Raw genomic sequence first — 26,963 nt, forward strand, 5'->3', positions numbered from 1 at the left:
GTGTCACCAGGCAGACAGAAGCTCTTCCCATCATGTGAATCCGCGTCTGTTCTGAAGTGAATTTGACACGTGAATGAGGCGGATTCGACTCGCGAAAGAAGCGAGATGTCACGCGCGAATGAACCGAATAAACTTAAATGTTCACGCGGGTATTTACGCACAATTTATCCGCGGGTTCTGCGTCTGTTATGGACTCAGCATTAAGCCTGGTTTATACTTCTGCGTCAAATGACTGGCGTATCCCATGGCACATGCAACGCGCATATCCGTGGATTTATACTTCTGCGCGCTGTCTCTGTTGGTCTGCACTAACACTTCCGAAACGCTAGTTGGCAGTGAGGTGTTAATGTTCCTCTGTGTCGAGTTTCTTCTCTGGTGTTAACTTTTTTCTGAACGCTTCCTTAAATGTACAATTGGCTCAAACTCGCTCATTTTAAGGCAGGAACCGGCGGACGTGCAACAGCTTTAACTATGAGGTAAACACAAAACAAAACTTTCCATCCAGAGCTCCTTCACAGGACTCCACACTTGAAACAAACGCTCCATCGGGCTCACGCCACTCGCGCAGCTCTCGGTGCCGCCCAGACTCGTCAGCGCTACCAAGCCGACCAATCACAGAGCTTACGCTACGCGTCGGTGCGACGTGTAGTTAAATTTTTTGAGAGGTGCACGTGTCATGGCGTAGAGCTATGCGCCAACGGGTAGGCTGCGTCGTAGCATACGTGTGCGCTTGTCGCAGAAGTATAAATCTGCCTTTAGGCTTCTTAAAAATTAAAACCACAAATAACCAGACATGCTAAGAAGAAAAACACTTGTGAAAAACAAATCAACAGCCTCAAATTAATCATTTAACACAGTACATTTAACTAAATGCCTCTAAGGCAGCACATATTAGAACAAAAACAGAGCTGTGCTTTGATATACAGTGCCGCATTTGCCAACTTAATACAGTAAATCTAAAATAAAAAGACAACAGGCAGCAGGGGTTCTTGGTTATTGGTTACATTTTATTCTATGTACAGTAATTTGTTATAAATATAATACATCATTTTTTTTTCTTCAGAAAAGCAGTCGTGTAGATACATTTAAATAACAGTTTGATCATAATAGTGGAGATGACAGAACGAGAGCTGAGAGGTGGTGCGAGAAGATGATTGGTTTTTGTAGAAAATTAAAAATTTCCAGAGAAAAACGGCACTGCCCACCCACTGACGGATGCAAAAATATGCCCTCGGACTGTGACTTTTAACTTGGTGTCTTTACAGGTCCTTAAAAGTCTGTGGACTCAGCCGGCTCCTTGCTGGACTTTGCAGATCCTACTGGCTCCTCATAAGGTGATATTAAGTTTACTCCACATTTGCAGGGTGACTGAATAAAGCAGAACGCGTCGAATAACATCACCTGCAGCTCATCAGGTTACAGTGCTTCGTCTTCTGGTTTTTAAGAAAGCACTTTTTTTTTGTTACTGTGGCAACAGGTCGCAGCGGACAACTATTAAATCACAGAGAGGCCAGTGTGAGGCAGAGGTGCATAGCCATTTACATTACACACGTTTGGGGTCTTAAAGAAATAAGTTCTAAAACCAAAAAAAAGAAAAAAATGTATAAAATAAAAGCAAAAAAAGATAGACACGGCTGACATGAGAGATAAATAAACATGGAAACAGGTCCAGTCACGCGTCAGGTGCATTTCAGACAAAACCTGGACAGTTGGTTTGTGTTTGGCTCACCATAGCAAGACCGTACGAGCACATCAGACGCAGTGTTAAGTTGAAACACATATGTTCAAGTCTTTTTAACTACTGAACTCTCAATTAGATTTCATTTTAGCAACAAGTAAAATAAACAAAAACAAACAGAAAACATCTCGAGTCCGGTCCGTTTCATTTATTTAGGTGTGGGCCAGGAAATGTTGGACTGCGGAGTTCCTCAAACACTGTTGATGATGATGAGAGCAGGCATGGCGCTCTGCTGGCTGGTCTCACACATAGCGCTGGTCTGTGCCAACTTGGCAAAGACCCGGGGTGTGCCCAAATTATAAACTCCAGCCTGGAAGAAACAGGCTTTCAGGGAGAGCCTATGGACCTCTTGTGCTTGAAGCTGCAACTTATATTGGGTCTGGCCCAGCCAGCTAAATGAACCATGCACTTCCAGGGACTCTGGGCTGTGTGAAGATAGAAGAGAGTGTCAGACAGTACAGAATCATGCTACATTTACAACATTGGGAATTGGGGATTAGGAAAACTGGCAGCTACAAATTATAATTATGGCTTGTCACCATCATTTTTTTAAAATCACGCATTAGCATAAAATTTTCAAAAATGGCAGTGTTTCAGTGTTCAAAATATCCGCATATATTATGCATACAGCAACACAGTGGCGCAGTAGGTAGCGCTGTCGCCTCACAGCAAGAAGGTTGCTGGTTCGAACCTTGGCTCAGTTGGCGTTTCTGTGTGGAGTTTGCATGTTCTCCCTGCATTCGCGTGGGTTTCCTCCGGCTGCTCCGGTTTCCCCCTACAGTCCATAGACATGTGGTACAGGTGATTTGGGCTAAATTGTCCGTAGTGTATGAGTGTGTGTGTGAATGTGTATGTGGATGTTTCCCAGAGATGGGTTGCGGCTGGAAGGGCATCCGCTGCGTAAAAACGGGCTGGATATGTTGGCGGTTCATTCCGTGGTGGCGACCCCGGATTAATAAAGGGACTAAGCCGACAAGAAAATGGATGAATGAATATTATGCATACAGTTGAAGTCAGAATTATTAGCCCTCCTGAGTTATTAGTCCCCTGTATGTTTCTCCAAGTTCTGTTTAACAGAAATATTTTTGAACCCATTTCTGGTAACACTTTAGAACAGAGGTGGCCAACCCTGCTCCTGGAGATCTACCTTCCTGCAGATTTCAGTTGCTACCCACAAACACACCTGCCTGTAATTATCAAGTGCTGTTCAGGTCCTAGTTAATTGGTTCAGGTGTGTTTGGTCAGGGTAGGAGCTGAACTATGCAGGAAAGTAGATCTCCAGGAACAGCACCCCAGCTTTAGAATAACTATCTGTTATAACTAGTTAACAGATCATTAATAAACTGTTTGTTAATGTGTTATGAATGACTTGTTAAATAATAGCTAATAGTTTGTTAATTGTTAATAACTATCCATTATAACTAGTTAATAGTCCATTACTAAACTGTCAGTTAATTTTTTAAACCCATTTCTGGTAACTTTAGATTAACTATCAGTTATAAGTAGTTAATAGATCACTAATAAACTTTGCTAACACTTTATAATAACTACACACTATGAATCATTTGTTAAGCATTAGCATCTAGTGAATTCATTATTTGTTAAGCATTAACTCTACATTAATAAATGTTAGAAAACAGTTTATAACTGCAGCTACAAATGCTGTATTCTTGACTTATAAGCGCATCTTTAATATGCTTAATATTTGTACTTTAATACTTTGTTAATGATTTATTTTTTCATTACTAAATTAAGTATTGCATTAGTTACAAACCAATTTAAGCATAGTTGGTTGTTTTTTTTAAGATCATTCATAATGAGTTAGTAAATGATTTATAAACTATTAAAATTAACATTTACAATTATTATTACTCAGGCAGATACTAATAGTTAATGTATATGTTAATAAATGCTTTATTAACTCAACTTCATCCAGTTTTGTGACCTGATCTAAAGTGAGGACTATTTATGCTTTATAAATCCCTTATAAATGATAATTAAAGGCTCAGTTAAATTCTAAACAGAAAGAAAGAACATACTGTAAACAAATTGGTAATTTCTATTCATCTGAAGATACTTAAATTAAACTGTACGTCAAATGAAAAATCTTTGCAACCTTATCTAAAATAACATCACTGCAGTAAACACATTGCATCTAATTAGATTGTTAAATTATTATATTGTTGTTGTCCAATTTTATGTTGTATGTTTGACACTCCTGTTATTCAGCAATGTTTAAACTTTACAGTCATTTTACTTTTTAGATAAGATTGCACATGTTAACGTTCATTTAATACTGAGCCTTTAATTGTCATTTATAAGGTATTTATGAAACATAAATAATCCCCACCTTAGATCAGGTCACAAAACTGCATGAAGTTCAGTTAATAAAGCATTTATTAACAGACATAATGAACATTATTATTTGCCTGAATAAAAAAGGTTGATTTGAATAGTTTATTAATCACTTACTAACTCATTCTGAATGATCTTAAAAACCACCAACTACTCCTAAATACAAATGGTTTGTAAATAATGCGATACTTCATTTAGTAATGAAAAATAAATCATTAACTAAGTATGAAAGTACAATTATTAAGCACATTATAAGTGTGGTTGTAAGTCAAGAGTATAGCAATTGTAGCTGCAGTTATAAACTGCTTACTAACGCTTATTAGTGTAGAGTTAATGCTTAACAAATAATGAATTCACTAGATGCTCATGCATAGTAAATGATTCATAGTGTGTAGTTATTACAAAGTGTTACCTAAACTTTTAGTTATTGAGTTATAAATAAATTGTTACATAAAAGTTAATAGTTTGTTAATTATTTATAACTGTGCCTTATAGATAGCCAATAGATAACTTACTATTACTATTAACTAAGCTGTTGACAAGTTATAAATGACTTGTTAACTGTATTTTAATGATTTATAAATATACCTAATAAATCAGTAATAGATCATAAACAAGCTTACTAAAGACTTGTTAAGTATCAGTTAATAGTTTATGTGTGTTATTCTTAAGTTGCAACTATTCACTGCAACTAATCATTTATTAACTGTTAGTAAATGTGGAATAGTCACAACTTAAGAATGACAACCCAATAACAAACATAAGCTAATAACTGACACTTAACTAATATATTAACTCACACTTTACAGATCAGTTGTTCATAGTTTAACCATATAATAACACTAGTGAAACTTTGTAGAACAGCAAACGAATGGAACAAGTTTAAGCTACAGAAATTTGATGTGATATTTAAAATATAAACTGTTTGTATCTTAACCTTGTTCCTCTCATAGGCTTTTCTGTGTGCTGTATTTAACCAAAGAAACTCCACAGATGAAATGTTGAACATTGTGTTTAATGCATAGAAACACACAAACTGAGCCATCAAATGGCAGAACAGCAGTATACAACAGAATACAAACAAATGAGGTGTGGGCACTTTTTTGTGCTAAATATAAAAACAAATTAAATAAAAAAAATATTTTATTAGAAAAGTTCTACAAAAGTTTCACTGGTGTTATTAGATGGTATTTTTGATTTAAATGGTTATTTTTATTAGCTTGTTTTCAAAATAATCTGTATAATGTTATGTACTTAAGTTAAAAGTCTTTAATTTAGAAACAAAAAAGCTCACAAAATTACTTTATATCATTTAATAAAATTATAAATGATCATCACACAACAAAGAACATCTTTATTTTACAAGTGCATCTACAACTTCCATTTTAGTACATCCCTTCCAGGCATGAATGAATGGGTGAAGAACTAATAATAATAAAAAATTAACAACAATAATCCAAAAAAAAAATTACTAATATTAATTTTTAACCATTTTTTTTTAAATGAACCAAATTAACAAAAATAAAAAAATAAAAAATCATAATATTAATGAAATGCAAAATATTTAATTACAATTGTTGTAAATAATAATAAGAAATTAAATAACTATATTATTATGATCATTATTGTAAATATTATGAATAATAAAAATACAAATAAACTTAAAAAGGAAAACAAAACAAGGAAACTTTTTTTTTTTTTTGCTAACAATAGATTTAAAAGCCAGTTTCATTACAAACTCTGTAAGACGCTTGTGATGCATGTGTCATTTTCTAAAGCTAACGCTACAAGGAACTCACACTAAACCATAATGTTCTTGCAGGCACTGTTAGAACTAATACGATTAATTACTGACAATGAACACTTTCATGATGCTAAGCAAGAGTTCATTGTATGCCCTGATAAAACAGAAAAAGATGTACCTGGTTGTTTTATGCCGCAGATCGATGATGACGTCTACCTGAGCCAAGGAACAGTTGGACAGCATCAAGGTGACTGGTACCATACATAACCTAAAGAAAAGAAGAGGGGAGAAAAATATGTGAGGCCAGTTCTTGAAATATCTCTTGCTGACGTAGTGCTTTGTTCATCCTCCACAAAAGCAAACAAATATCAAACAGTTTATTCTTCAGTTGAAAAATGCAGAAGACGTCAGCACTCGTGCAACTTTTTGGAACCTCAAGTTTTCAAGCCAGACGAAGGTGATTATTCAATTTTGGAGATGTAAAATACAGCACACGTGACTTGGACATCACTTGGGTTAATCAGTAAATGGGCCAATGATTTAACCCACCATAACCAGTTAAATCTCATACTGGTGCATTTGCCTGAAGCACAAATGTGTCCTGACCCTAGTCGTAAACATATTCCCTATCATCATATATGCTACAAGACTTTTGGTTCAAGGCGAATCGAATTTCTTTATGCCGGTGTTATCGCACAGTGGGATTTGTTGACCTGGTTTTATGTTTTTAATCATGTTTCGCCTACTTTCCTATCTCACTCTGCTATCTTAAAAAGATAATGACTACACTTATTTGGTGGAATCATATTAAATAATTGATTTAAAGTCTGACATTTACATTTAAAAGTTTTCAAAGTCTGCATGAAATGTAAGAAATGTAATTAATATGTAGTAAAGGCGTATAACAGATATACTGTACAGCTTATATTGCTCTAAAAGCTCATCAAGTTTATTTATTTTACTTAAAATACTGTTTAATGATTGAACCAGTGGCCCTTGAAACAGAGTGTGAGGGGGAAGGGCGTTAAATTTTACCCTTAGGAAATGAGACAGCACACCCGAACACATCAGCGTATGTCATCGCAATCTTTCATATGAGATCGATGACGGCGACTGCTGTTGTGATTTCAGTTGCGTTATTTTTTTGGTATGGCAGCAATATCATGTGGCAATAAGCTCGTAACTGTATTGTTACCACTATGTCTTTACACCGTAGCTAGTCATCTATGTAAACACACAAAAACAACATGAACATTACACCAGACACTGTAAAAAGGTCATTCCCGGCCACTAGACTAGTATTCGAGTGTCATTGAGTGTCAGATGTGACGGGAGTTATTATTATGGATTATAGATAGCGAAATTTGGCATTCATTTTAAAAAAGCATGACGTTAAAACACGAACGCCATTATGAGTGTATTAAAACTTGTGCTTGCTAGTTGTAAACAAATCGTAAGGATGACAAAAATACTGATTCGTGCATCTCCTAGCTTCCGTGTGCAGCCATTTGAGAGGGGTCTGGCTGCAGACCTGGTGCAGTGCAATCTGGGCTGCATCCAATGCTTTTTAATGGGCTCACCTAACCTCACCCCTAATGCCTAGTTCAGACTGCGTGATTTAGCCCCGATTTTGGCTCGCCGACAGGTTTTGAGAAATCGCCGACAAATGCCTGAAATCACAGGCAAATCGCTGCTCGTGCACGTGAGTGACAATCATACAGTATGAACTATCAAAGACGCGATCTGAGAGAATCGATTCAAATCATGCCGTGTGAATACACACATAATTACCATCTGTCAATCACTTTATTCTGCGGGACTTGTGAATAGGAAGTGATCTGTGTCGTTATAATGGTGTCGGTAAAAAAGACGCACAACCAACAGGAACCAGCCAACAGTATCTGAGGTGTTCGCTAAAATGACTAAGTACAAGTAAGTGAAAGATTGAAGCAGTCCTCTGACTGCCTGGACCCGCTGTGTGTGCGTCTGTGTGTGTGTGGTCACGTGATGTGCATTTTCAGAGGTAGAGAGGAAGGAGGGCTGCTCAGAAATGCTATACGCCACTGTGGATGTCAAATCGTTGTCGTTCTAAAATGCCATTTAAAAACAAAGACAGTGTAAACAGGGCCTGAGTGTGTACTTTTCGTGAGCGGATTTGCAACGGTGGCAGGCGGAGGATCGCGATGCTGGTGTTGTCTATCGGACGAACCGTACGTAATACGTACAAAGCAGAGCTTGCAAAACTGTGTTTATTTTTGTCGACAACAAGAAACGTTGTCAACATAACTCACTGGAAATCTAAAATGCTTAAACACCGGCGACTTCATTGAAAGAGGAGAGGGTTTAAGTTCTGTCAACGGGTCTCCTGCTTCTGCAGTTTAACAAGCACTTCAACAAGCCTGTTTTTTTCCCGCTTGGCAAGCCAAGCTGACGTGACATGGGGGCGTGGAAGCATCGACGATTCTATTTTTTGATTCGATAATCGAAATTGAGCATAAATTTCGATCGATTTCGATTAAAAATCGAAATTGTGACACCCCTAGTAAAGGTAAATAACCACTGTGCTGTGCAGCATAATTTAAATATCTCAGATATGGGACACAAAATGTTTGCGGAAACAGAATTTGTGCGAATGACTTTCGAAAGGACCAGCCAGCACAGCGTCAGCAAAAACAGGACACAAAATGACAAACTGAATATATATTTAGCTTATGTAAAAACCAGAAAGAGCTTTTAGCACCGGACAGTTTGACAGATGCGATATGGAGTCATTTTAGGGCTTTTTAATAACGGCACTGCTTAATACATTTACAGGACTGGTAACTTGATTTATTAATGAAATGATTGATTTCATGATTTTCTTTACTTCATAAGTTTTGATTTCTTACTTTCTTCCATACTGTACTTGTATAGTGTAAAAAAAAAAGAAATATGGAGCGGGGACTTGATATTGGTGAATGGAGGCAGATCTGAACGTGAGCCTGAAGCTAGTTGTAAGACAGAAACGGGGTCACCAGAGAGAAGCCTGTCGTTTCACTAAAGATCAAGTCATGACATTTTGAATAGAACAAAAAGAAAAAAACATGCATCGATGAATACAATAAACATGCATCGCTGCAATGCAATAAATATGATGTGTTTGGAAAACATAGAAAAAATAATAATAACAAACATATTTACTGGCTATTTCAGTGAATGGTCCACTCAAAAATGAAAATTCAGTTATTAGTTACTAACCCTTGTGTCATTTCGATTCTCTTTTGAACACAAATTAAGCTGTTTTCTAATAAATCTGAGAGCTCCCTCATCCTCCATAGACAGAAACAGTCCAGAAAATGACCCCAAAGCAATCTGTGGCTTGAGTGATTCAACAGTAATCACACAAAGTTTCAATGACAATTTTGTGCACCAAAGAAACTGTAAACATGACTTTGTTCACCTTTGTTGCCAGTGAAAGGTCAGCATGCGTGTTTCTTACAGGCAATATAGTGCTTGCATGTTGCGCTGCTGACTTTAACCGCATTGTCATACTTTGTATTTAGTTGTATTTAGTCTTTTTTGTGCACAAAAGTGTTCTTGGAGCTTTGTCTGACTACAATTGAACCAAATTAAATGATTTGACAATATTTTACTTCTCTTTCTGAACATTTCAGGATCTTTGCTCTCAATGGAAGAGAGAGAATTTTGGGTTTATTGCCATTTCAGCTTCTCTGTCTTTGTCATGGCAGCAAAAAAAAAAAAAAAAAAAAAAAAAAAGATCAAGTTTACAAGGTTTTAAAAATACCACATTTCTATAATTATAAAAATATTCTAACCATTAAAAATCACCAAAAGCAATAAATAATACGCAAGATAAAATACATAAATAATAATAATAATAAGATGAAAATCTAAAACAGTTTTTAAGGTTTACTTTTAATAAAAACTGTACAATTTTAGAAGGATTCACATTGTAAAATATTTCATTTTAAGTCTCTCCCGATTAAAAAAAAACATAGTCTGAAAACAATAAAAATAGGGCATTCCAGAAGTATATTTTTAACAGTTTGGTTCAATTGCTGTTGCAATATTGACATTTTGGCGGTTTTGTGTATGGAGTATGAGGGAGCTCTCAGATTTCATTTAAAACAGAGGTTCTCAATCTTTTTCATTTCGAGGCCCAGCTCCCTCTCTGAAATGTTTTTGAAAGCCCAAAGTGATTGTCTGGAGAAAATGCTTTATTTAAAGCTTTATTTATTAGCAAAACTATTCTTTTGCCTTCAATTATTCTTTTTTTTGTACATCATTTTATAAAAAAACTATATATATATATATATATATATATATATATATATATATATAATTTTTTAAATGCACAGACAGGTTTAAAGTTAATAAATTCTTTAATTCAGTTATTCTTTACAACTGCAGATTATTTGGGCCTTTTTTTCAATAAATGAACCTGACAGGACAACTGAAGATGGCAAAAAATTAGCTGCTGCTCTTTTTAGACTGACCACTATTCATCTATTGACCTACTATTCATATTTATTAAAAATAAATGTAAAACACTGTAAAAAAACTCTAAATCTGTTGAAACACATCAATGCGAAGGCGGTTTGGTTTGTTGCTAGACATTATTGGAGTTCCCTGACAGGAACAGTGAACAGCTGTTTACTGAAACACCACCGAGTCTCGCTGGATCCTACTGTACGGGCGCATGTTCGTTATAAAACACTCGCAGGATGTTAATTTGGACAACTATGCGGATATTTTAAAGTGTTCACACAAAGAGAGCATGCATATTTTGTGAATCACGGTTGGATTTATACAACTGAGGAGATAGTCCTAGTTGACGTGCAGCCGTTGGAAATTTAAGCCACATGTCTGTATTTAACAGTGAGGCTGTTTTTGCACAAAGTCTGAATTAGCTTATTCAATCACAGAAAACGGGAAATGCCATTACTTCGATCATTTTAATATGACATTTAATAATGAAATCAAATAAATATAGTATTTAAGTTCATTTTAATCTTGCAGCCCACCTGCAGGATTGCTGAGGCCCACTAGTTGAGAATCCCTAATCGAAAACATCTTAACTTGTGTTTCGGGGATGAACGAAGGTCTAAGAGAATTGTAAAGACATGAGGAGAGTAATAATTAGCAGAATTTTCTTTGTGTGTGTGTGTGAACTAACCCTTTAAGGGTGCTTTCACACCTGCCTTATTTAGTTTGATTGAATCGCACTAGAGTTCGTTTCCCCTTTTGGTACGGTTCGTTTGGGCAGGTGTGAATGCAGCAATCGTACTCGAGTGCGCACCAAAAGTGGACCAAATAAGCGTACCGAGACCTGCTTGAAGCGGTGGTCTCGGTACGCTTTCAAACGAACCCTGGAGCGGTTAGTTTGTGGTGAGAATATGATTCGTACTAAAACAGGTCCAACCGCAAAAAGTGCTGCGCGTTTTGGACTAGTTCAGCTGCCGTAGGCCGATGCGCTGTGCATTATGGGATATGGAGGAAAAATATTTGTTGACAGCGCTTTATCAACAGAGAGAGAGAGAGAGGGGAGAATATTACCTGATGGATCGTTGTTAATATTTCCGCAAGATGACAATGTCGCAGTTTAGCTAAATTAATTCACGTCTCCTCCTGAAGTGACGAGCGATGCATTAAACACTGTTTTCCAGCCGCGGCCGCACTTCATTCTCGTAATGTATAGTTTATCTAAAGCAGGGATACCATCAGCCAGAGCAGTCGTCCCTCCAGAGTAAAAGGTTTTGTTGACCTGCGGGAGTTCACTGGTATTTTCCCGCACGTGTACTCTGACCAATCAATAAGCAGTTTAGGAAATATGTTCAACAACATCTGGCCAATGAGAGATGTGGATTTTGTCAGATGACTGCATTTTGGTTCGTTTCAACTGGTTCGGACCAAAGCCAGCAGTGTGGTCTGAAAACGACCCAAAGACAGCAGAAGATGCAACAATGTATCATTTATTACCCTTAGTCCGAACCAAATGAAGCGAACTACAGATGTGAAAGCACCCTAAGTTACACACACTCCTAGAACAGCACTGTAAAAACAAACCAGTCAGTTTTAATCTATTATTATTTAGTATGTACGGCCACAGCTTTTTTTTTAAATGTTCACTCAATTTTTCGTCATTCAATAATTTATTTGTTCTTGTTCACCCAACCTTGAATCCAACTTTACAAGAATATAACGCTGCCGGATTTGCATTTATAAGTCCACTTAACATTAGCCATTCTGAAAGTTGACTGAATTTGAAAACAATCCTTTTTTTTTCAAGAATATTTTTTCAAACATATTATAAAATATCTTCTTAACTGATCCCAATCAATAATATTAGTTTAAATCAGATGTTTTTGCTCTTCGAACATTTTATTAATTAGCATCCGTTGCAAATAATTTGCTACACATTTGACCACAGGAGCAACAAACAGGCTTTGAATGATGAGGCTGCGCATCACCTCGACTCGGTCCATTTTATCTCCATCTTTCACACTTTATAGTGGACACACCTGCTCTCTGCGCACCACTGCAGAACTAGGGCACACAAGTGCGATTGGCTATCAGAATATTAGTGTACATCTGTGCAAGTCTTATCTTCTCTCAAACACAGCACACATTCAGAAATAAAGGTGCAAAAACGGACACTGGGGTGGTACCTTTTCAAAATGTACACGTTTGTACCATACAAGCGGACATTTTGACCCATTTCCACTCAGTGGTAAGATACGGTAGGCTTTTATGGCCGTTTCCACTGTCAAAAGGTACCAAAAACCAAATCATACCATACCACTTTTTGAATACCCTTTTGAAAGGTTACCTAGCATTGGTTTACGGGGATACGTCACTAGCTCGTGCACAAGCCAGAAGAATGAAAACAAAGGAAGTGCCATTTTTAAATACACAGCCGAGACATTACACCGTAATAATATATACATATAATAACAAGCTGTGGTCGACCCCAGCTCAAACAAACCTTGTCATCGTCTTGATGAACAGCCACAAAGCCAAGAAGAAGAGCAGAGCTACCCTGTGCCCCGTTGTCGTTTCACTTTCTTGAGAAAGCTTGCGTGCGCGTCTATGTTTAAAACAAGATTATAATAGTTTAAGATTTGTCATTAGTTTTAGTTTTTATTTTCTTTTTACTTTGTTTTCAAATTTAGTTAGTTTTAATTCATTTTTAGACTGAGATTTACTAGTTTTTATATTTTAAAATTGCTTAGTTTCAGTTTAGACTGTTTTTTTTTTCCTAAATAAAGATATTTGCCAGGTGCAAGATTCAAAATCATTACAAAAAATGTTGTTTAATAAAAACTCAACCAAAGATAGGCTACATATTTTTAAACGTATTCAGGGGACACATTCACCACAACTATCATCTACCACTACCATCTAGACATTTTCAAATTCAAATACAACAGCCGACAAGACAGCAGCCTTAAGTAAGATATATGTGCAAGGCTGCTTCTGTGGTTAGATACACAGTAGTGATGGGAGATTCAAACCTTTTAACGTGAACCGGATCTTTTGTGACAATCTTCTTATGTTAGGACTGAACATACCAAAAATATGTAGTCAACAATCATAATTTCAGTCAGTTTAAACATCACTATGATCTGAAAAGTTTCTTATAACTACGTTTTGCAAACCAACTGAAGCATGATTCAAGTATTTACATTCAATTACGTCTTTCAGTTATGAAATAAACATACGTTTCACCACATCCTTTTATTTAAGCCCTTGGTTTACCCGCACTGTAGCAGTTAAAGTTGACTTCAGTCAAAGGTGGCTGTTTGTGTACTGAATCACGCATGTGCAGTATTATTGGTTAACCGCTTCTCAAATCTGATCTCAGCGTACTGTTTTAATGACTGAATAACTCAGGGAATTTGTTTATTTCGAGTCAGAGGGAGTATCAGGCCTCTTAAAAAGTAAGTAGTTTGTGAATTTAGTACTTATTGAAGAAGCGAATCATTTCAAATGAAATGTAAACTAGTTCAACCGGTTCACTTAAAACAGGGATTCTCAACCGGTGGGCCGCGGTTTTTAATTTAAATACAATAATTATTTGATTTAATTATTAAATGTCATATTAAAATGATCAAAGTAATGGCATTTCCCGTTTTCTGTGATTGAATAAGCTAAGTCGAACTCTGTGCAAAAACAGCCTCACTGTTAAAGACAGACATGTGGCTTAAATTTCCAACGGCTGGACATCAACTAGGACTATGTAGTTGTATAAATCAAACCGTCACGCAGAGTAACGATGATTAGAGTTATAACAATAACCAGCTCGCGGGTCTCTCACGTCTGCGACTCATACTGTTTTCAGTGAACAGCTGTTCACTGTTCCTGTCAGAGAACTAAAATAATGTCCAGCAACAAATCAAATCGCCTTCGGATCCATGTGTTTCAACAGATTTAGAGTGTTTTTACGGTGTTTTACATTTATTTTTAATAAATATGAATAGTAGATCAATAGATGAATAGTAAGTAGTCAATTCAAAGCAGGAGCTGTTTTTTTTTACAGTTTTTTTTTGTAAAAAATAACTGAAATAAAGAATTCATAAACTTTCAACCTGTCTGTGAGTTAATTTTTTTTAATTAAAATATATATTATATTTTACATTTTATAAATAGTTTTTCTAATAAATCAAAAGTTTCTCTAGACAATCAGTTTGGGCCTTCAAAATTTTTAGGGAGGGAGGTGGCCCTCGAAGTGAAAAAGGTTGAGAACCCCTGACTCCAGTAAAAAAAAAAAAAAGATTTGTTCGCGATCTCTAATACAGTATCTCTAATACCCATTATTTGGGTACAAATGTGTTAAATTAATAACTTTAAGTCTCTGTATTTATTGCTGTCACCATGCTGCTGTCATATACACTCATTGATTCTTTGTCGTGGGAGCAACAGCGAGGACTGACTGGAGGAGAATCGGCTTGATCTGGCCAATGACAACATAGACTCTGAGGGGCTGTACAGGTCAAACACCTGGCAGCGTGAAGTAAACAGATTCACTTCTAAAAGGCTTACAGTACATATTAAAATACATTTACAAAGACTAAAATGAAGGATGTTTTTGCTATAATTTTTGTTAGCTTGTATGTACACACCACAGTTTCAGTTAGTTCAGGTTTTTTGTTTTAAAAAACTCAAAATTTTTAATTCAGTTAACGAAAATGATTTTAAATTTTAGGTTTCGCTTTTTTGGTTAATTTTTTGTTATTTGTAATTATTTGACTTAAAGTAACGAACTTCTTGAGCTGATGATAATAAAACGTGATTATTAACCTCCTAGGGCTTTTGTGGCCACATACGTGGACAACACATTATAGCTCTTAAGTGGCTATTTAAAATACTTATGTTTTATATTTTTATACAGACATACGGTGTCATCCTGCAACTGTTTTGCAGCATATGAAATGTCCCAAACACTATTTTTTTAACTGTCAAAAAAGGAGGGAAAAAATGAGTTTTTACTCTCTGATAGTCAAAACATGTTCAAAAAATATATGTAATAAATGTATTAAAAACAGTCAGGAAAAGTGTTTAATGTAAATTCGCACCACAAGTCCACATATATGGGCATCATTTTTCTCTAAAAGTACATCATATCAAAAGATACTTAGGTTTTATTTTAATTACGGTAGATTCCAATAAGCCCAAATAGCAAAGAGAAATAAAAAATGCATGTAAAATAACACCTTGGGCCTTAAGAGGTTAGTGCTTCTGACATCCTTTCAGAAACAGACAAACATGAGAATAACGCGTAAAAAAACAAAGGAGCAAATGATTCATTCAGCAACCTAAAACATGAACAAACTGCCATGTTTAACTATAATCATCATCTTTTGGACTATCATGAACTCAGAATGATGAAACTATTTTCTAACAGTGGAAGCGCAAGCCTGATAAAGGTGACCCATACCATACTGTACCATAATAGGTACACACTTGTACTTTAAGGGTATAAATATTCATCTTTAAGAGCCTTTTAGGAGCAAAAATGTATGCCTCAGTGACAGATTTTGTGCCTTTATTTCTAAGAGTGCAGCTGGATTTCTGCTAACCCTTTCATGTCTCTGTGAACTTGAGGAGTGTTTGTTTGCACGAGCTTTACCTCTTTTGTGGGAAGGGATGATCGTAAGACTCTGGGTAGTGGAGGCAGGTCTTTATGAGGTGGGAAAGCTGCTCCAGCGAGGGCTTGCTTACAGGAGGAGGAAGATCAGGCTTGAACTTCAGAAGAACCATTTCTTGAGTTTCCTAATTGAGAAAGAGCACAAGTTTCACTCAGTCTGAAAGCCTCGGGGAAACATCGGAGGAAATTGCTTTGTTAACGAAAGCTGTTCAGAGGGTTTAAAGTGCGTATGTGGCTGAGAGAGGGGGACGGGGTGGAGGAGACGGAATGAACGCAGAAGGGAGAAAAGCACGAGCTCACGTGAACGTGGTTCTATAAAAAGACTAGAGATCAACATGTGTGACGTTATTCCCTCACGTGAGGGACTTCCTCTGCCATGAATGAGTGTTGCTAGGCAACGGCGTGCAGAGATTTCAAGCTGGATGGAATCAGGCCCAACAGCAGGAGGAAAGCAGAAGGGGGAAATGAATGAGCAAAGGAACAACTCAAAGAATCTGTGAATGAAAGAGGAGTTGAAAGAGAGAAGGAATGTTTGGAAACTGAAATGGACATAAAAAAATGTTTTGAAATTTAAAGCTATTAGAATTTCACTTTAATTTCAAGATTATCAAGATTAAATACAGTTCTCAATAATAAATAACAACTTATCTTTGAATATGTAATATTTTACTTTTTTTTCCAAAACATTGGGTAACACTTTAGTTTAGATCACAAGTCATGGTAGTAACAACCCATTAACTAACACTACTAGCTTAACCAGTTAAACTCTGCTGCTATTTTGGGATTTCCGCCTGGATTTTGCCTACCCAAATTTAAAAGCTTCCCAAATCCACATGCAGAGGTGTAAAGGCATAAAAAATTTGTATAATTTTAAAGAAAACTCTTTGAATTTTCATAAAACACTATTGAAAGTTTTTAAAATATCTCTATATGTTGTCTGTGTTATAATAAACACCTAAAAAAAGAGGCGCTTTTTGTATTTTCTTTTATAGACTCAAACTTGAAAGTGTACCTTTTAGGTTCTGTGTGGTCTAGCTTGCTATAATTTATTTTGGTGGTTCCTGCACATGTAATCATAGGAAAAAAGAAAAATGTCTCTACCATAATCAATGCAAAAGTTATTTTATTCCAACTGATGAGAGGTGCTGTACAAGCCACAGGGACCGATCATTGTTTTCATATTTCACTATTCTTTTGTTTGATCAAACATAATTCGCTGTGTTTGGACCATATCAGACATATAAAAGGATTACTTATGCACAACACCTCAAAAACAGAGGAGAAATGGCCCTGAAGCGCAGAGCATAAGGTAAGAGATGACAGCTGTCTGTGCTATCTGGGGCTGCTAATTGATCATACATGTATTGTTTTCACTTCTGTGCCATGGAAACACCGTGATTCATTCGGCAACGGTTTGATATGTGAATATAATTCAGTAAAAAGAATGCTAAAACCGTATGAGGACTGGAAAGAGCTTTCATTTGAGCTATAACTTGTACATGTGTCATATATGAACCATATGAAAAATATGAAAATAAAAATCCACAATACGTTGTATTTAAGAGTAAATAACTTTTGTACAGTTGAATAAAAACCAAAGTGAGGCATATGTGCATAAAATATAGATTCTACACTTTCAAAAGAAACCACTTACAGGGGTCTGGTGCAATGCTAGCCCTTTAAATCTTAAAGCGAAAGTCGATTATGTCACAGACCCGAGAGTTTTAATAAACTACTAAATAGCTGTTTTTTTAAAAGTTAGAAAAGTAGAAGTTGGGTTTAGGTTTTGCACAGGTTTGGGGATGAAGAATAAGATCATACTTAATAATGAACAGATAATATCTTATAGGCAGGTAATAAGCCAGAATGAATTGTGACCTAAACTAAAGTGTTTACAAACATAGTTAAATTTGAGGTTAGTTGTTTTCTTTTTGTTAAAGTCCTTTGTACTCGTCAAAATTTGATAAAAAATTACAGTTAAAACTAATATTGTAAAATAGTTACTTAGTCTTATAAACTCTATATAAACTGTCACAACCTTTTAGCAAGCTGCCTAAAGACTCATACACACTGGGACGCTTTTCGTTTGCGTTTATCGTCAGCGTTTTAAGAGACGTTTTTCCGAATTCAAACCCAATTGATTTTCACTGGTGACAAGCAGAGGAGTATGCAAAATCACTCCTTGACGTGAGATGGCGCTACACAACTTAAAGCTTCATACACCCACTTATAACACAGAACTCGAACAAGCATGGACGGTTCAAGTAGCAGCTCTAGCAATGAAGAAATGATTATTGTTCACCAGAGCAATAAGCAGCTCCATGTTCATATCGCCTCTGGGCATCTTCTTCAATGTGTGTCGCATTGGCAGTTTTGTGCTTGAGCGCCACCAAGTGCTGTTTACTGTAACTTCAGCAGCTCTGCACACGTGAGCAAAAGTGCTAATCTGATTGGAGGAGAAGGTTTTAGTGTGGTGCGTCAAAACAAAAAACGAGCATGAGGCGTTTCTTTAAAAACGACACTGTTATACCTGGGGTTTTGCATGTTGGTGTGCAAGACCATATTGGCGGCCTTTATTAAGTCACGAGGCATTAAACGTCGACGGAAAACGTTTTGGTGTGCACAGGCCCTAAATATGAAGATTTGCAGCTCAAGAAATGATCGATTTAAAAATAAAAATAAAAACTTAAATATGCAGGAATAAATAGTAAATTTGACAATTGCAAAATAAAATTACATTTCAAACATTTTGCAAAGCAATTCAATGATAACTGCAATGAAGAAAGTTGAAGGAGAATTTATTTAAAAACAAACATCTTTTGAAACTTAAATGTCTTTAGTCACTTCGGATAAGTAAAATGTATCCTTTGCTGAATAAAAGTAAAATTTATTTAGAAGACAAATCTTACAGATGACAAACCTTAAAAGAGTACTGTAAATTTGGAATGACAAGAAGGTAAGTCAATTAAGACAACGAGCCCTATCATACACCCGGCACAATAAGGTGCAAGAAGTGTTTGGCGCGATTTCTTGCTATTTTCAGACCAGCGCAACCCTAAATTTCACATTTTGTGCCATGTTGTTTTAATAGCAAATCCTTCTGCGCCACTTTGAGGAGTTATGGGTGTGCCGGTCTATTCACCTTATTCTTAGCTGACGAGAGGGCGCAGATATTTTATTAGATCTTTTTGGCTTGAGAATTCCTGTTTCATTCACTTCCATTCATTTTTAAACATTAAAACTGCTCGTTTTGATGTTTGATGTTGCAAACTGATATTTTCTTATTATATTATTTTACTTGGTCTGTATAGTCATGCAAACGTTTGTTTGTAGAGCGAGTAGTTTGACCATTTTCTGCCGTTTATTATTCCTAGTCATTTCTCCCATAGGCGACTGAATCGGAAGTTCTAAAACAATCGCGAAAACAGGCGCACTTCTGCATTTTAGAATAAGGTCAATAAAGGAGTTGTGTTAAGGCGCATTGCTGTTTTGAGGAACTAAAATAGACTGCGCAATTGACCATCTGAAAGCAGGTCTGAAAGCAAGTCCAGCGCAAATCACTTTAGTTGTGCACCTTAAACACGTACACATTGCATAATACACAAAGGATGTAGAGCAATACACAAATATCTTTACAAAAAAAAATAATAAAAAAGTTACAAAAATTATTATTTTCTACTTAAATTTAAAACCGTTTTTTGTAGTTTATTCATGACAATTTGCAATTTGTATAATGTTGTTATTATTAGCAGTATTATTTATTATATGCATATTTATATTTGTTTTAATAAAGACAAGTTTAGATTTGTCCACCTGTTGGGTTTTGGACACTTATGCGTCACTATATGGGGCATAAGAACAGGACGTGTGTTTGTTTTTATTCACCACATTTTTGCTCATTTATTTATTTGCTGGAAAATAGAACTGAATTTAAAAATAGTTTTAAAACAGATCTTTGTGCGTAACAAACGGAATTAAGTATGTAGGCTAATGGATGTCTTCAGTGGAGTGTGTACAACACCCTTTTCTTGTTTACGAAAGTAAACAAGTAAAGAGTAAAAGTAAAGAGAAAGTAAAGAGGGCGAATGGAGGAGGCTCATTCTTTATCTTCACGCTGCAGATGGTTTAACCGATTTCTCGCTAGTGAAGCATTCAGTTTTTCCACTTACAAAGTCTGCCATGTAATTAGCAAATGTGCCATGGCACAACACAACTGACTCCTAAAGGGAATGGGAGATGAGACTCTAATTGATTTAATGCACGTTATACTTAAAACACATCCATGACTCATTAAGAGAATAAGCACAACCCTGTTAGACCATGCGCTGTGTTACAAACCATATTTTTTCCAGTCCTTAAAATAGCAAAAGTGCTTAATGCTTTTGCGCAATGCGCTTTAGACTTTGTGCCTAGATAATTAAAATAGAGTCCAATATTAATTTCTTGATGAATTACTGTTTTCATCAACTACACTTGCAGTTACGTGTAGACACACACACACACACACACACACTGAAAAGTGTAGTCATCAAATCAGCTGAGAGCTGTCACTTTGTACAAAACACCTACACAGAAGTCTCCGATTCCTTCACTTTGCTAATACTATATATTAAATCCTTGTGAAACACACACACACACCCACTCAGTCTAGCTTTTCCCGCAGCTTATTTTTCACCATTACACTGCTACAATAGACAAGATAAACTGCAGTAAACACATTAATAGTCTGCTTATTCGTCTACAGACTCAAAAAGAGGAATCTCTAGTCTGGAAAAGCATCATGAAAATCTAAACGAAGACACACTCTGAAGGTCAGAGCCCGTCTCTCTGTGCCGTCTGCCTCTCTGACCATTTAAAGCACCTTAGGATGCATCCATCTTCATAAAGTGCAGGACTCACTTATAATGCTTGCAAAGTCACTTTGCTCTTGCACTCCATCTTAGAAATAGAGAAAACAGAAAGTCAAATTACGAGAGAGCCAGTGCAGAGGACTTGTTTTGAGGGCTGCACACTGACATTCTCGTCATGGAGTAGGGTTTCAAAACGTTAATGCTAAATATTAAGAAGTGTCATTCAAACTTAATGTGCAGTGCACACATCCAAATAAAAACCATCAAGGGTAGACAACTCTCAAGATACAGTAGGTGAGAGTTCAAAGTGACCACTACCGCCGGGGCTTATACCGAAGGCGTTTGAAATTGCTGCCGCTCTGTTTTTAATGTATGACCGCAGTTTGTGAATAAGCCGCCAGGGGGCACAAAGGGACGGGATGCGAACGGACAGAAATAGCCTATACAGCAGCTTTATATATGCAACTGTGCTTGTAAATGAGATTAAACAATAAGTCAAAGCATTATAATTCCTTCATTAATCATTAAAAATCTGTTAACACGCTTTATTGCTATTGTAAACTTGTTAAGTGCAAAGAGGATTCCTTTTGGACAATAGAATTGAAGAAATAAAAGACAACTAAAATGAAAGCAAAAACATTCAGTACAAATAAGTAGGCCTAAATAAATAAATAAAGCAGTCTTTAAGCCTAAATGTAGAGAGATGTTCAGTGTTTGCTATTTTGGTAGGACTAACACAAGACCTTTTCATTTGTTTTAATTTACGTTTTTATTTACATTTTCGTTGTTGATTATATTTTACTATTTCATTTTATGTCTTAATTATTGTACATAATAATAAACGAATAATGAAAAATAGATGAATAATAAAAATAGGCCCTATTTATTTAAGGACACTGCCGTGAAACACTAAGAAATGGTCAGGCGCATGGCTGACGATCTTTATTCTCAGAAAAGGAAAAGCATTAAGAAAGTTCATGGTGTGAGATGCTGAGAAAAAAAAGAGACATGATGTATCGGCCAAAAATGTCCATGTTGTGATGGGCTCTTGAGTTTGGTTAGAGACGCAGTCTAGTGAACCGCTCAGTGACCCCTGAGACAGCGTTAAAGACCACCAAATGTTCAATTTCTTCAATGTCAAATGGATGGCTCACTCAAATCACTCTAAACCTTTGAGCTTTCGGTTCATTTTCAGACTAAACATGCTATTTTTTTTTCATTCTTTCTACGAACACTAGTTATGTTTTCATCCCCCTATTTTATACGCATTTTGAACATGCCCATAAAAAAACGGATGAAGGAAACGTCATGATGCGCATACATTTTGAAAATACACATAAAAAAAATGTATGCGCATAACTGAATAGGATAAACTTTTTATTCGATTAGAAAATATGCGCATAAACTACGATGGAAACACTTTTACCAAACAAACTCCAGCATGCGCATTAAAAAAGGTCATGTGATTTTGTTATAAAAGAAAAAAAAATGCGTATAAATGGATAAACCAGCAGGCTGAGCACATTATTAAACATCTGAACTGTTGTTTTGATCATTCAAAATCGCCTTACCGTTTAAGTATTAGTGTTATTATATTATTAATGACCTCCAGAATCAAGAGCGTCTGTGCTCCGCGTCTGACTCCTTCAAACGCCACCGCATGTTCACTGCGTGTCAGGATTGCCTTCTGAGGCGCAAATCATTTATTAGATGAAGAAAAGATTGACGCAGCTGCTCCTACTGCAGCAAATTCCATTTTTACTGTTAATAATTGGCGCCAGAAAATCAGCAAGTGACGATTTTGTTGGCTTTGACTCGTTTGACGGAAACGCTGCTTTATTTGCACGTCTTAATTGCGATAATCCAGTTTTGCACATAGTTCATTCACATTTTTGGATGGAAAGATAGCTACTGATGCTTTGGATCAGTGGTTCTCAAACTCAAACTCAAAAGTGGTACTTAGGCTTCCTTCAAGTGGTACGCGGAGGAATTGCTGAATTATTAAAGTAAAAAATGAATACACTTTCAACCCTTTAACACATATGATCACACCGATATGATCACAAAATTGATTTTAATATGCTAAACCGTTTTTTTTTATTTTCAATTTTCTAATGTTTGTTAAGTATTTTATCTTTTGAACTAATTTCCTCCCCATATTTGTAACGGTTGTTAAGGGCGTATCTCGTATTTTTACAACCCCTTGTTGACAGGAATAGTAAAATCACTTGCTTTTTCGGCACACAAAGCCTACTCTAACATGCAGTAAGCAGATCTTATTTCTAATTTAAATATGTAAATCAATTCATTTATTTAAGATGCAAGTTAAGGTTTAGATTTCAAAGATATACAAATAAGTCATTTATATGCATGCAACATCTATTTCAAAATTTATCAAAAAGAGTTTATATATCAATATGGTGACATGCAGCTTATTTATGAGGTCCTAGGAACATTTCCAGGTTTTGATAAATAGGCTATAATAATTTACATTAAGATACAGCAGTTTTCTTTTTACTTCTTAAGAAGAGTGCCATGTTTAATTACTTTTAAAAGCACATTTTAATTTAAATGTCGACATTTTATTTATTTTTTACTTGTCAGCAGAGTGCAGTGTTAATGTTCAAACTATTTATAATGGTTAAAGTGGCTGACAAAACCAATAATATCCAGCTGCAGACCCGCAGAACCACACACGTTTTAGGCAAACACAATCTAGGACACACAATCTAGGCAAACCATATATGGTTATGACGGATGTTAAAGTTATAACGTCTTTTTGGACATCGTCATCGATATATTTTGATATATTTGATTAATAAATATTGCACACAATAAACAATAGTGTTTACTTTACTTTATTTCACAAATATTGCGATTGAGACAGCCGAATGGGGAGCATTGTTTCCGATCGCCATTCAATATAATAGAGTGAACAGTTTTTAATCAGTCATTATAGCTGATCAGTCTTTATTACCTGACAATAATTTGGCAGATACACGTTTGCTGGCCTTGCTTTATGATCTCATTTGGACAGGTTTAATTTATATAATGGATTAATTTATGATGAAGGAAATAATAGCAAGTTAATATAGGCAATAATACATTATATGTAATAAAAATATTTTTACATATAACAAATGTATAACACTATATTAATATTTTACTCAAGCGGTGTTTATTAGCTCAATTTTCTAATAACCTTTTAATTACTGATTTCCCACATTTAATACTCTTAATAAAACTATTAATAAAAAAATATTAACTATTAATAAAAAAAATCATAAGTGTATACACACACACACACACACACACACACACACACACACACACACACACACACACATATATATATATATATATATATATATATATATATATATATATATATATAACAGCTTTAACAGTGACACTTTAGTAAAAGATAGTAGTTTATATATAAACTTATAATTATAATCAGTTAAGATAATCAGTTTATAACTATATTGTTTAAATGGTTAACTATAGTAGGCTAATTTATTTTAAAGTGACATTATTGTTTGCTTTTTTATATTTTACAACAACGTGATTTTAACGAAGTATGATAATATTAAGAGCTTGAATTAGTTTATTACACTTAATCCAACAATTAGACGGTCTATTATGTTTTCTTTGTGTATATGGACACATGAATAAAGTCATAAGTGTCTTTAACCAATTATTTTTATTGACATTTTAAGTTCAGAAACTGCAGAGACTTTAAAATGATCGTTACGATATAATAATAAAATTGACTGAAATGGAAAACCATATTTGTGAAATTCAATAGGTGGCGATAATGCTAAAGAGTTAGTTACCATTTATGGTTTGCCTAGATTTTGTGTCCTAGATTGTGTGTGCCTCAAACGTGTGTGGTTCTGCAGGCCTGCAGCTGGATATATCTCGACAAAACTACATATTCATAATAATAAGAATTAATCTGCCACGTTTTTAAACTGTGTAGAGCTGTAGCTGCTTCATTAGGCCTACTACGCTACTGTTGTTCAATACCGGTTATTACGGTGGTGCCTGGAGAGACCTTTTCTTCTGAGGTGGTATTGGTGAAAAAAGTTAAAGAACCACTGCTTTAGAACAGTCATTAGGTGCAATAAGCAATCCATATGAATCGGTTAAATCCAAGCCTGCTAAAGAGACATGATCCCCTTTTATATAATGAAAAGTTTTAATTCGGGATTTTATACAACATTGATTAGAGGATGTACATAGAGCAAATCAAATATGGTAAATGGAGGCTAAACTGTACTTGCTTGGTGCACAAAAATAACATTTGAGCTACCATTTACCATATTTGAAACGCTTCAAAGCCTTCAGTAGAAAATCTATTTATCATTAAGGTTTTGGTGGAATGAACATTAAAGACAATTTAAAGCAGTGGTTCTTGGTTATACATATAATGGCAGTCAACGGTTACTGCTTTTAAAAAATATATATATTATTAAAAATAATTTAAAATATGCTCATACAAACAAGTACAAATCAATAGCGAACACTGATGTCTAGTAAAGTGAAACGATGTCTTTTGACCTTATTCTCCACGTACGAGTGGGAATCTTCACTGAAGCTAAGCAGAGCTGTGCCCGGTCAGTACCTGGATGGGAGACCACATTGGAAAAGCTAGGTTGCTGCCGGAAGTGGTGTTAGTGAGGCCATCAGGGGGCGCCCAACCTGCAGTCTGTGTCGGTCCTAATGCCCCATTATAGTGACGGGGACTCTATAATGCTCAGTGAGCGCCGTCTTTTGTATGAGACGTTAAACCGAGGTCCCGACTCTCTGTGGTCATTAAAAATCCCAGGATGTCCTTCCAAAAGAGTAGAGGTTTAACCTCGGCAACCTGGCCAATTCTGCCCACTGGCCTCTGTCCATCATGGCCTCCAAACCCTCCCCATATCATAACTGGCTTCATCATTCGTCTCTTCTCCACCGATCAGCTGGTGTGTGGTGTGTGGTCTGGCGCAAAATGTCTGCCATTGCATCATCCAGGTGGATGCTGTGCCCTGGTGGTGGATGAGGGGATTCCCCCTATGTGCAAATCGTTTTGAGTGCCCAGAAAAGAACTATATAAATATAAGAAATGATTATTATTATTTTGTATCAAGACTTCCGGTCCCATTCACTTCCATTCATTTTTCGATGTTAAAAACAGCGAACTGATGTTTTTAAATGATATTATTCTGTTTTGTCTGTATATTCATGACTTGTTTGTTGAGAGAGTAGTTTGACTATTTTTCTGTCGTTTATTATTTCTAGTCATTTCTCTTAGGCTACTGAATCAGAAGTTCTAAAACAGTCAAAAAAACAAGCGCAATTCTGTATTGAAGATTAAGGTCAAAAGGAACTTATTTACAATATTATTAGCTTTCATTTTTCAGCTTTCACTTAAACAGTGCAAAGTTTTCAGTCGCTTGATGATGTATGCATGAGCGGACACTCGTGTGAGAGGTCTTTTATCAGAATTGAGTCATGCCTACATAATTAATAACAGTTGCTGCTAGAGGCGTGAACTTATACTTCTGTCCCTGTTTGATTAGATTACAATTATCTCATCAGTGATTCAATTTGATATTACTCTGTGTCGCACTGTGTTCTCAATTTTCACTTTTACTTGATATGTATGCAATTTCGGCATTAAATACAAGCAGTCAGTTATACTGAAAGTTTAAGCTTTCCTGCTCAAAGGAAACATGCTTCTTAAATGTATCAAACATTAATAAAGTGATAACTGACTTGTTCATCATTGTGTTCAACTGCTTAGTGAGTGGTAGAGTAGGAGCTTTATTACAGTGATACAGGATCTTGATATCTACTGTCCCCCAAGTGTCAATGTTTAAAACACAAGCAGTGAAATGTGGCCAGATGTATACACTACCTGACGAAAGTGTTGTCGCCTATTTAAGTTTTAGGAACAGCAAATAATAACTTGACTTCTAGTTAATCATTTGGTATTAGAAGTGGCTTATATGAAAGGCAAAGACATCTAGATTAAGCTTATTTTACCAAAATAATTTATAATCATGCCTTGATTTTTTATTAATTATGACAGCAAGGTCTGTCTTTGCTTAGACAAAAGTCCTGTCACTTAACAGAAATAAT

At 35.7% G+C, this 26,963-nt stretch overlaps 1 protein-coding gene across 4 annotated transcripts in view; it reads right to left on the reverse strand.

Moving 5' to 3' along the window:
* Nucleotides 1–1,005: 1,005 nt before the first annotated feature.
* The window catches only part of trappc8 (trafficking protein particle complex subunit 8), a 164,717-nt gene continuing 138,759 nt past the window's right edge, over nt 1,006–26,963 (reverse strand). For all 4 annotated transcript variants that reach the window (XM_017352638.4, XM_017352637.4, XM_017352636.4 and 1 more), the window contains 3 exons: nt 15,967–16,109; nt 6,016–6,105; nt 1,006–2,163 (listed from right to left, as the gene is read on the reverse strand). In XM_017352638.4, coding sequence (XP_017208127.2) covers nt 1,929–2,163; nt 6,016–6,105; nt 15,967–16,109 — 468 coding nt within the window. In that variant the 3' untranslated portion in view covers nt 1,006–1,928. The remainder of the gene's footprint in view (nt 2,164–6,015; nt 6,106–15,966; nt 16,110–26,963) is intronic.

Source organism: Danio rerio, chromosome 20, assembly GCF_049306965.1.
Source record: "Danio rerio strain Tuebingen ecotype United States chromosome 20, GRCz12tu, whole genome shotgun sequence".
Lineage (NCBI taxonomy): Eukaryota > Metazoa > Chordata > Actinopteri > Cypriniformes > Danionidae > Danio > Danio rerio.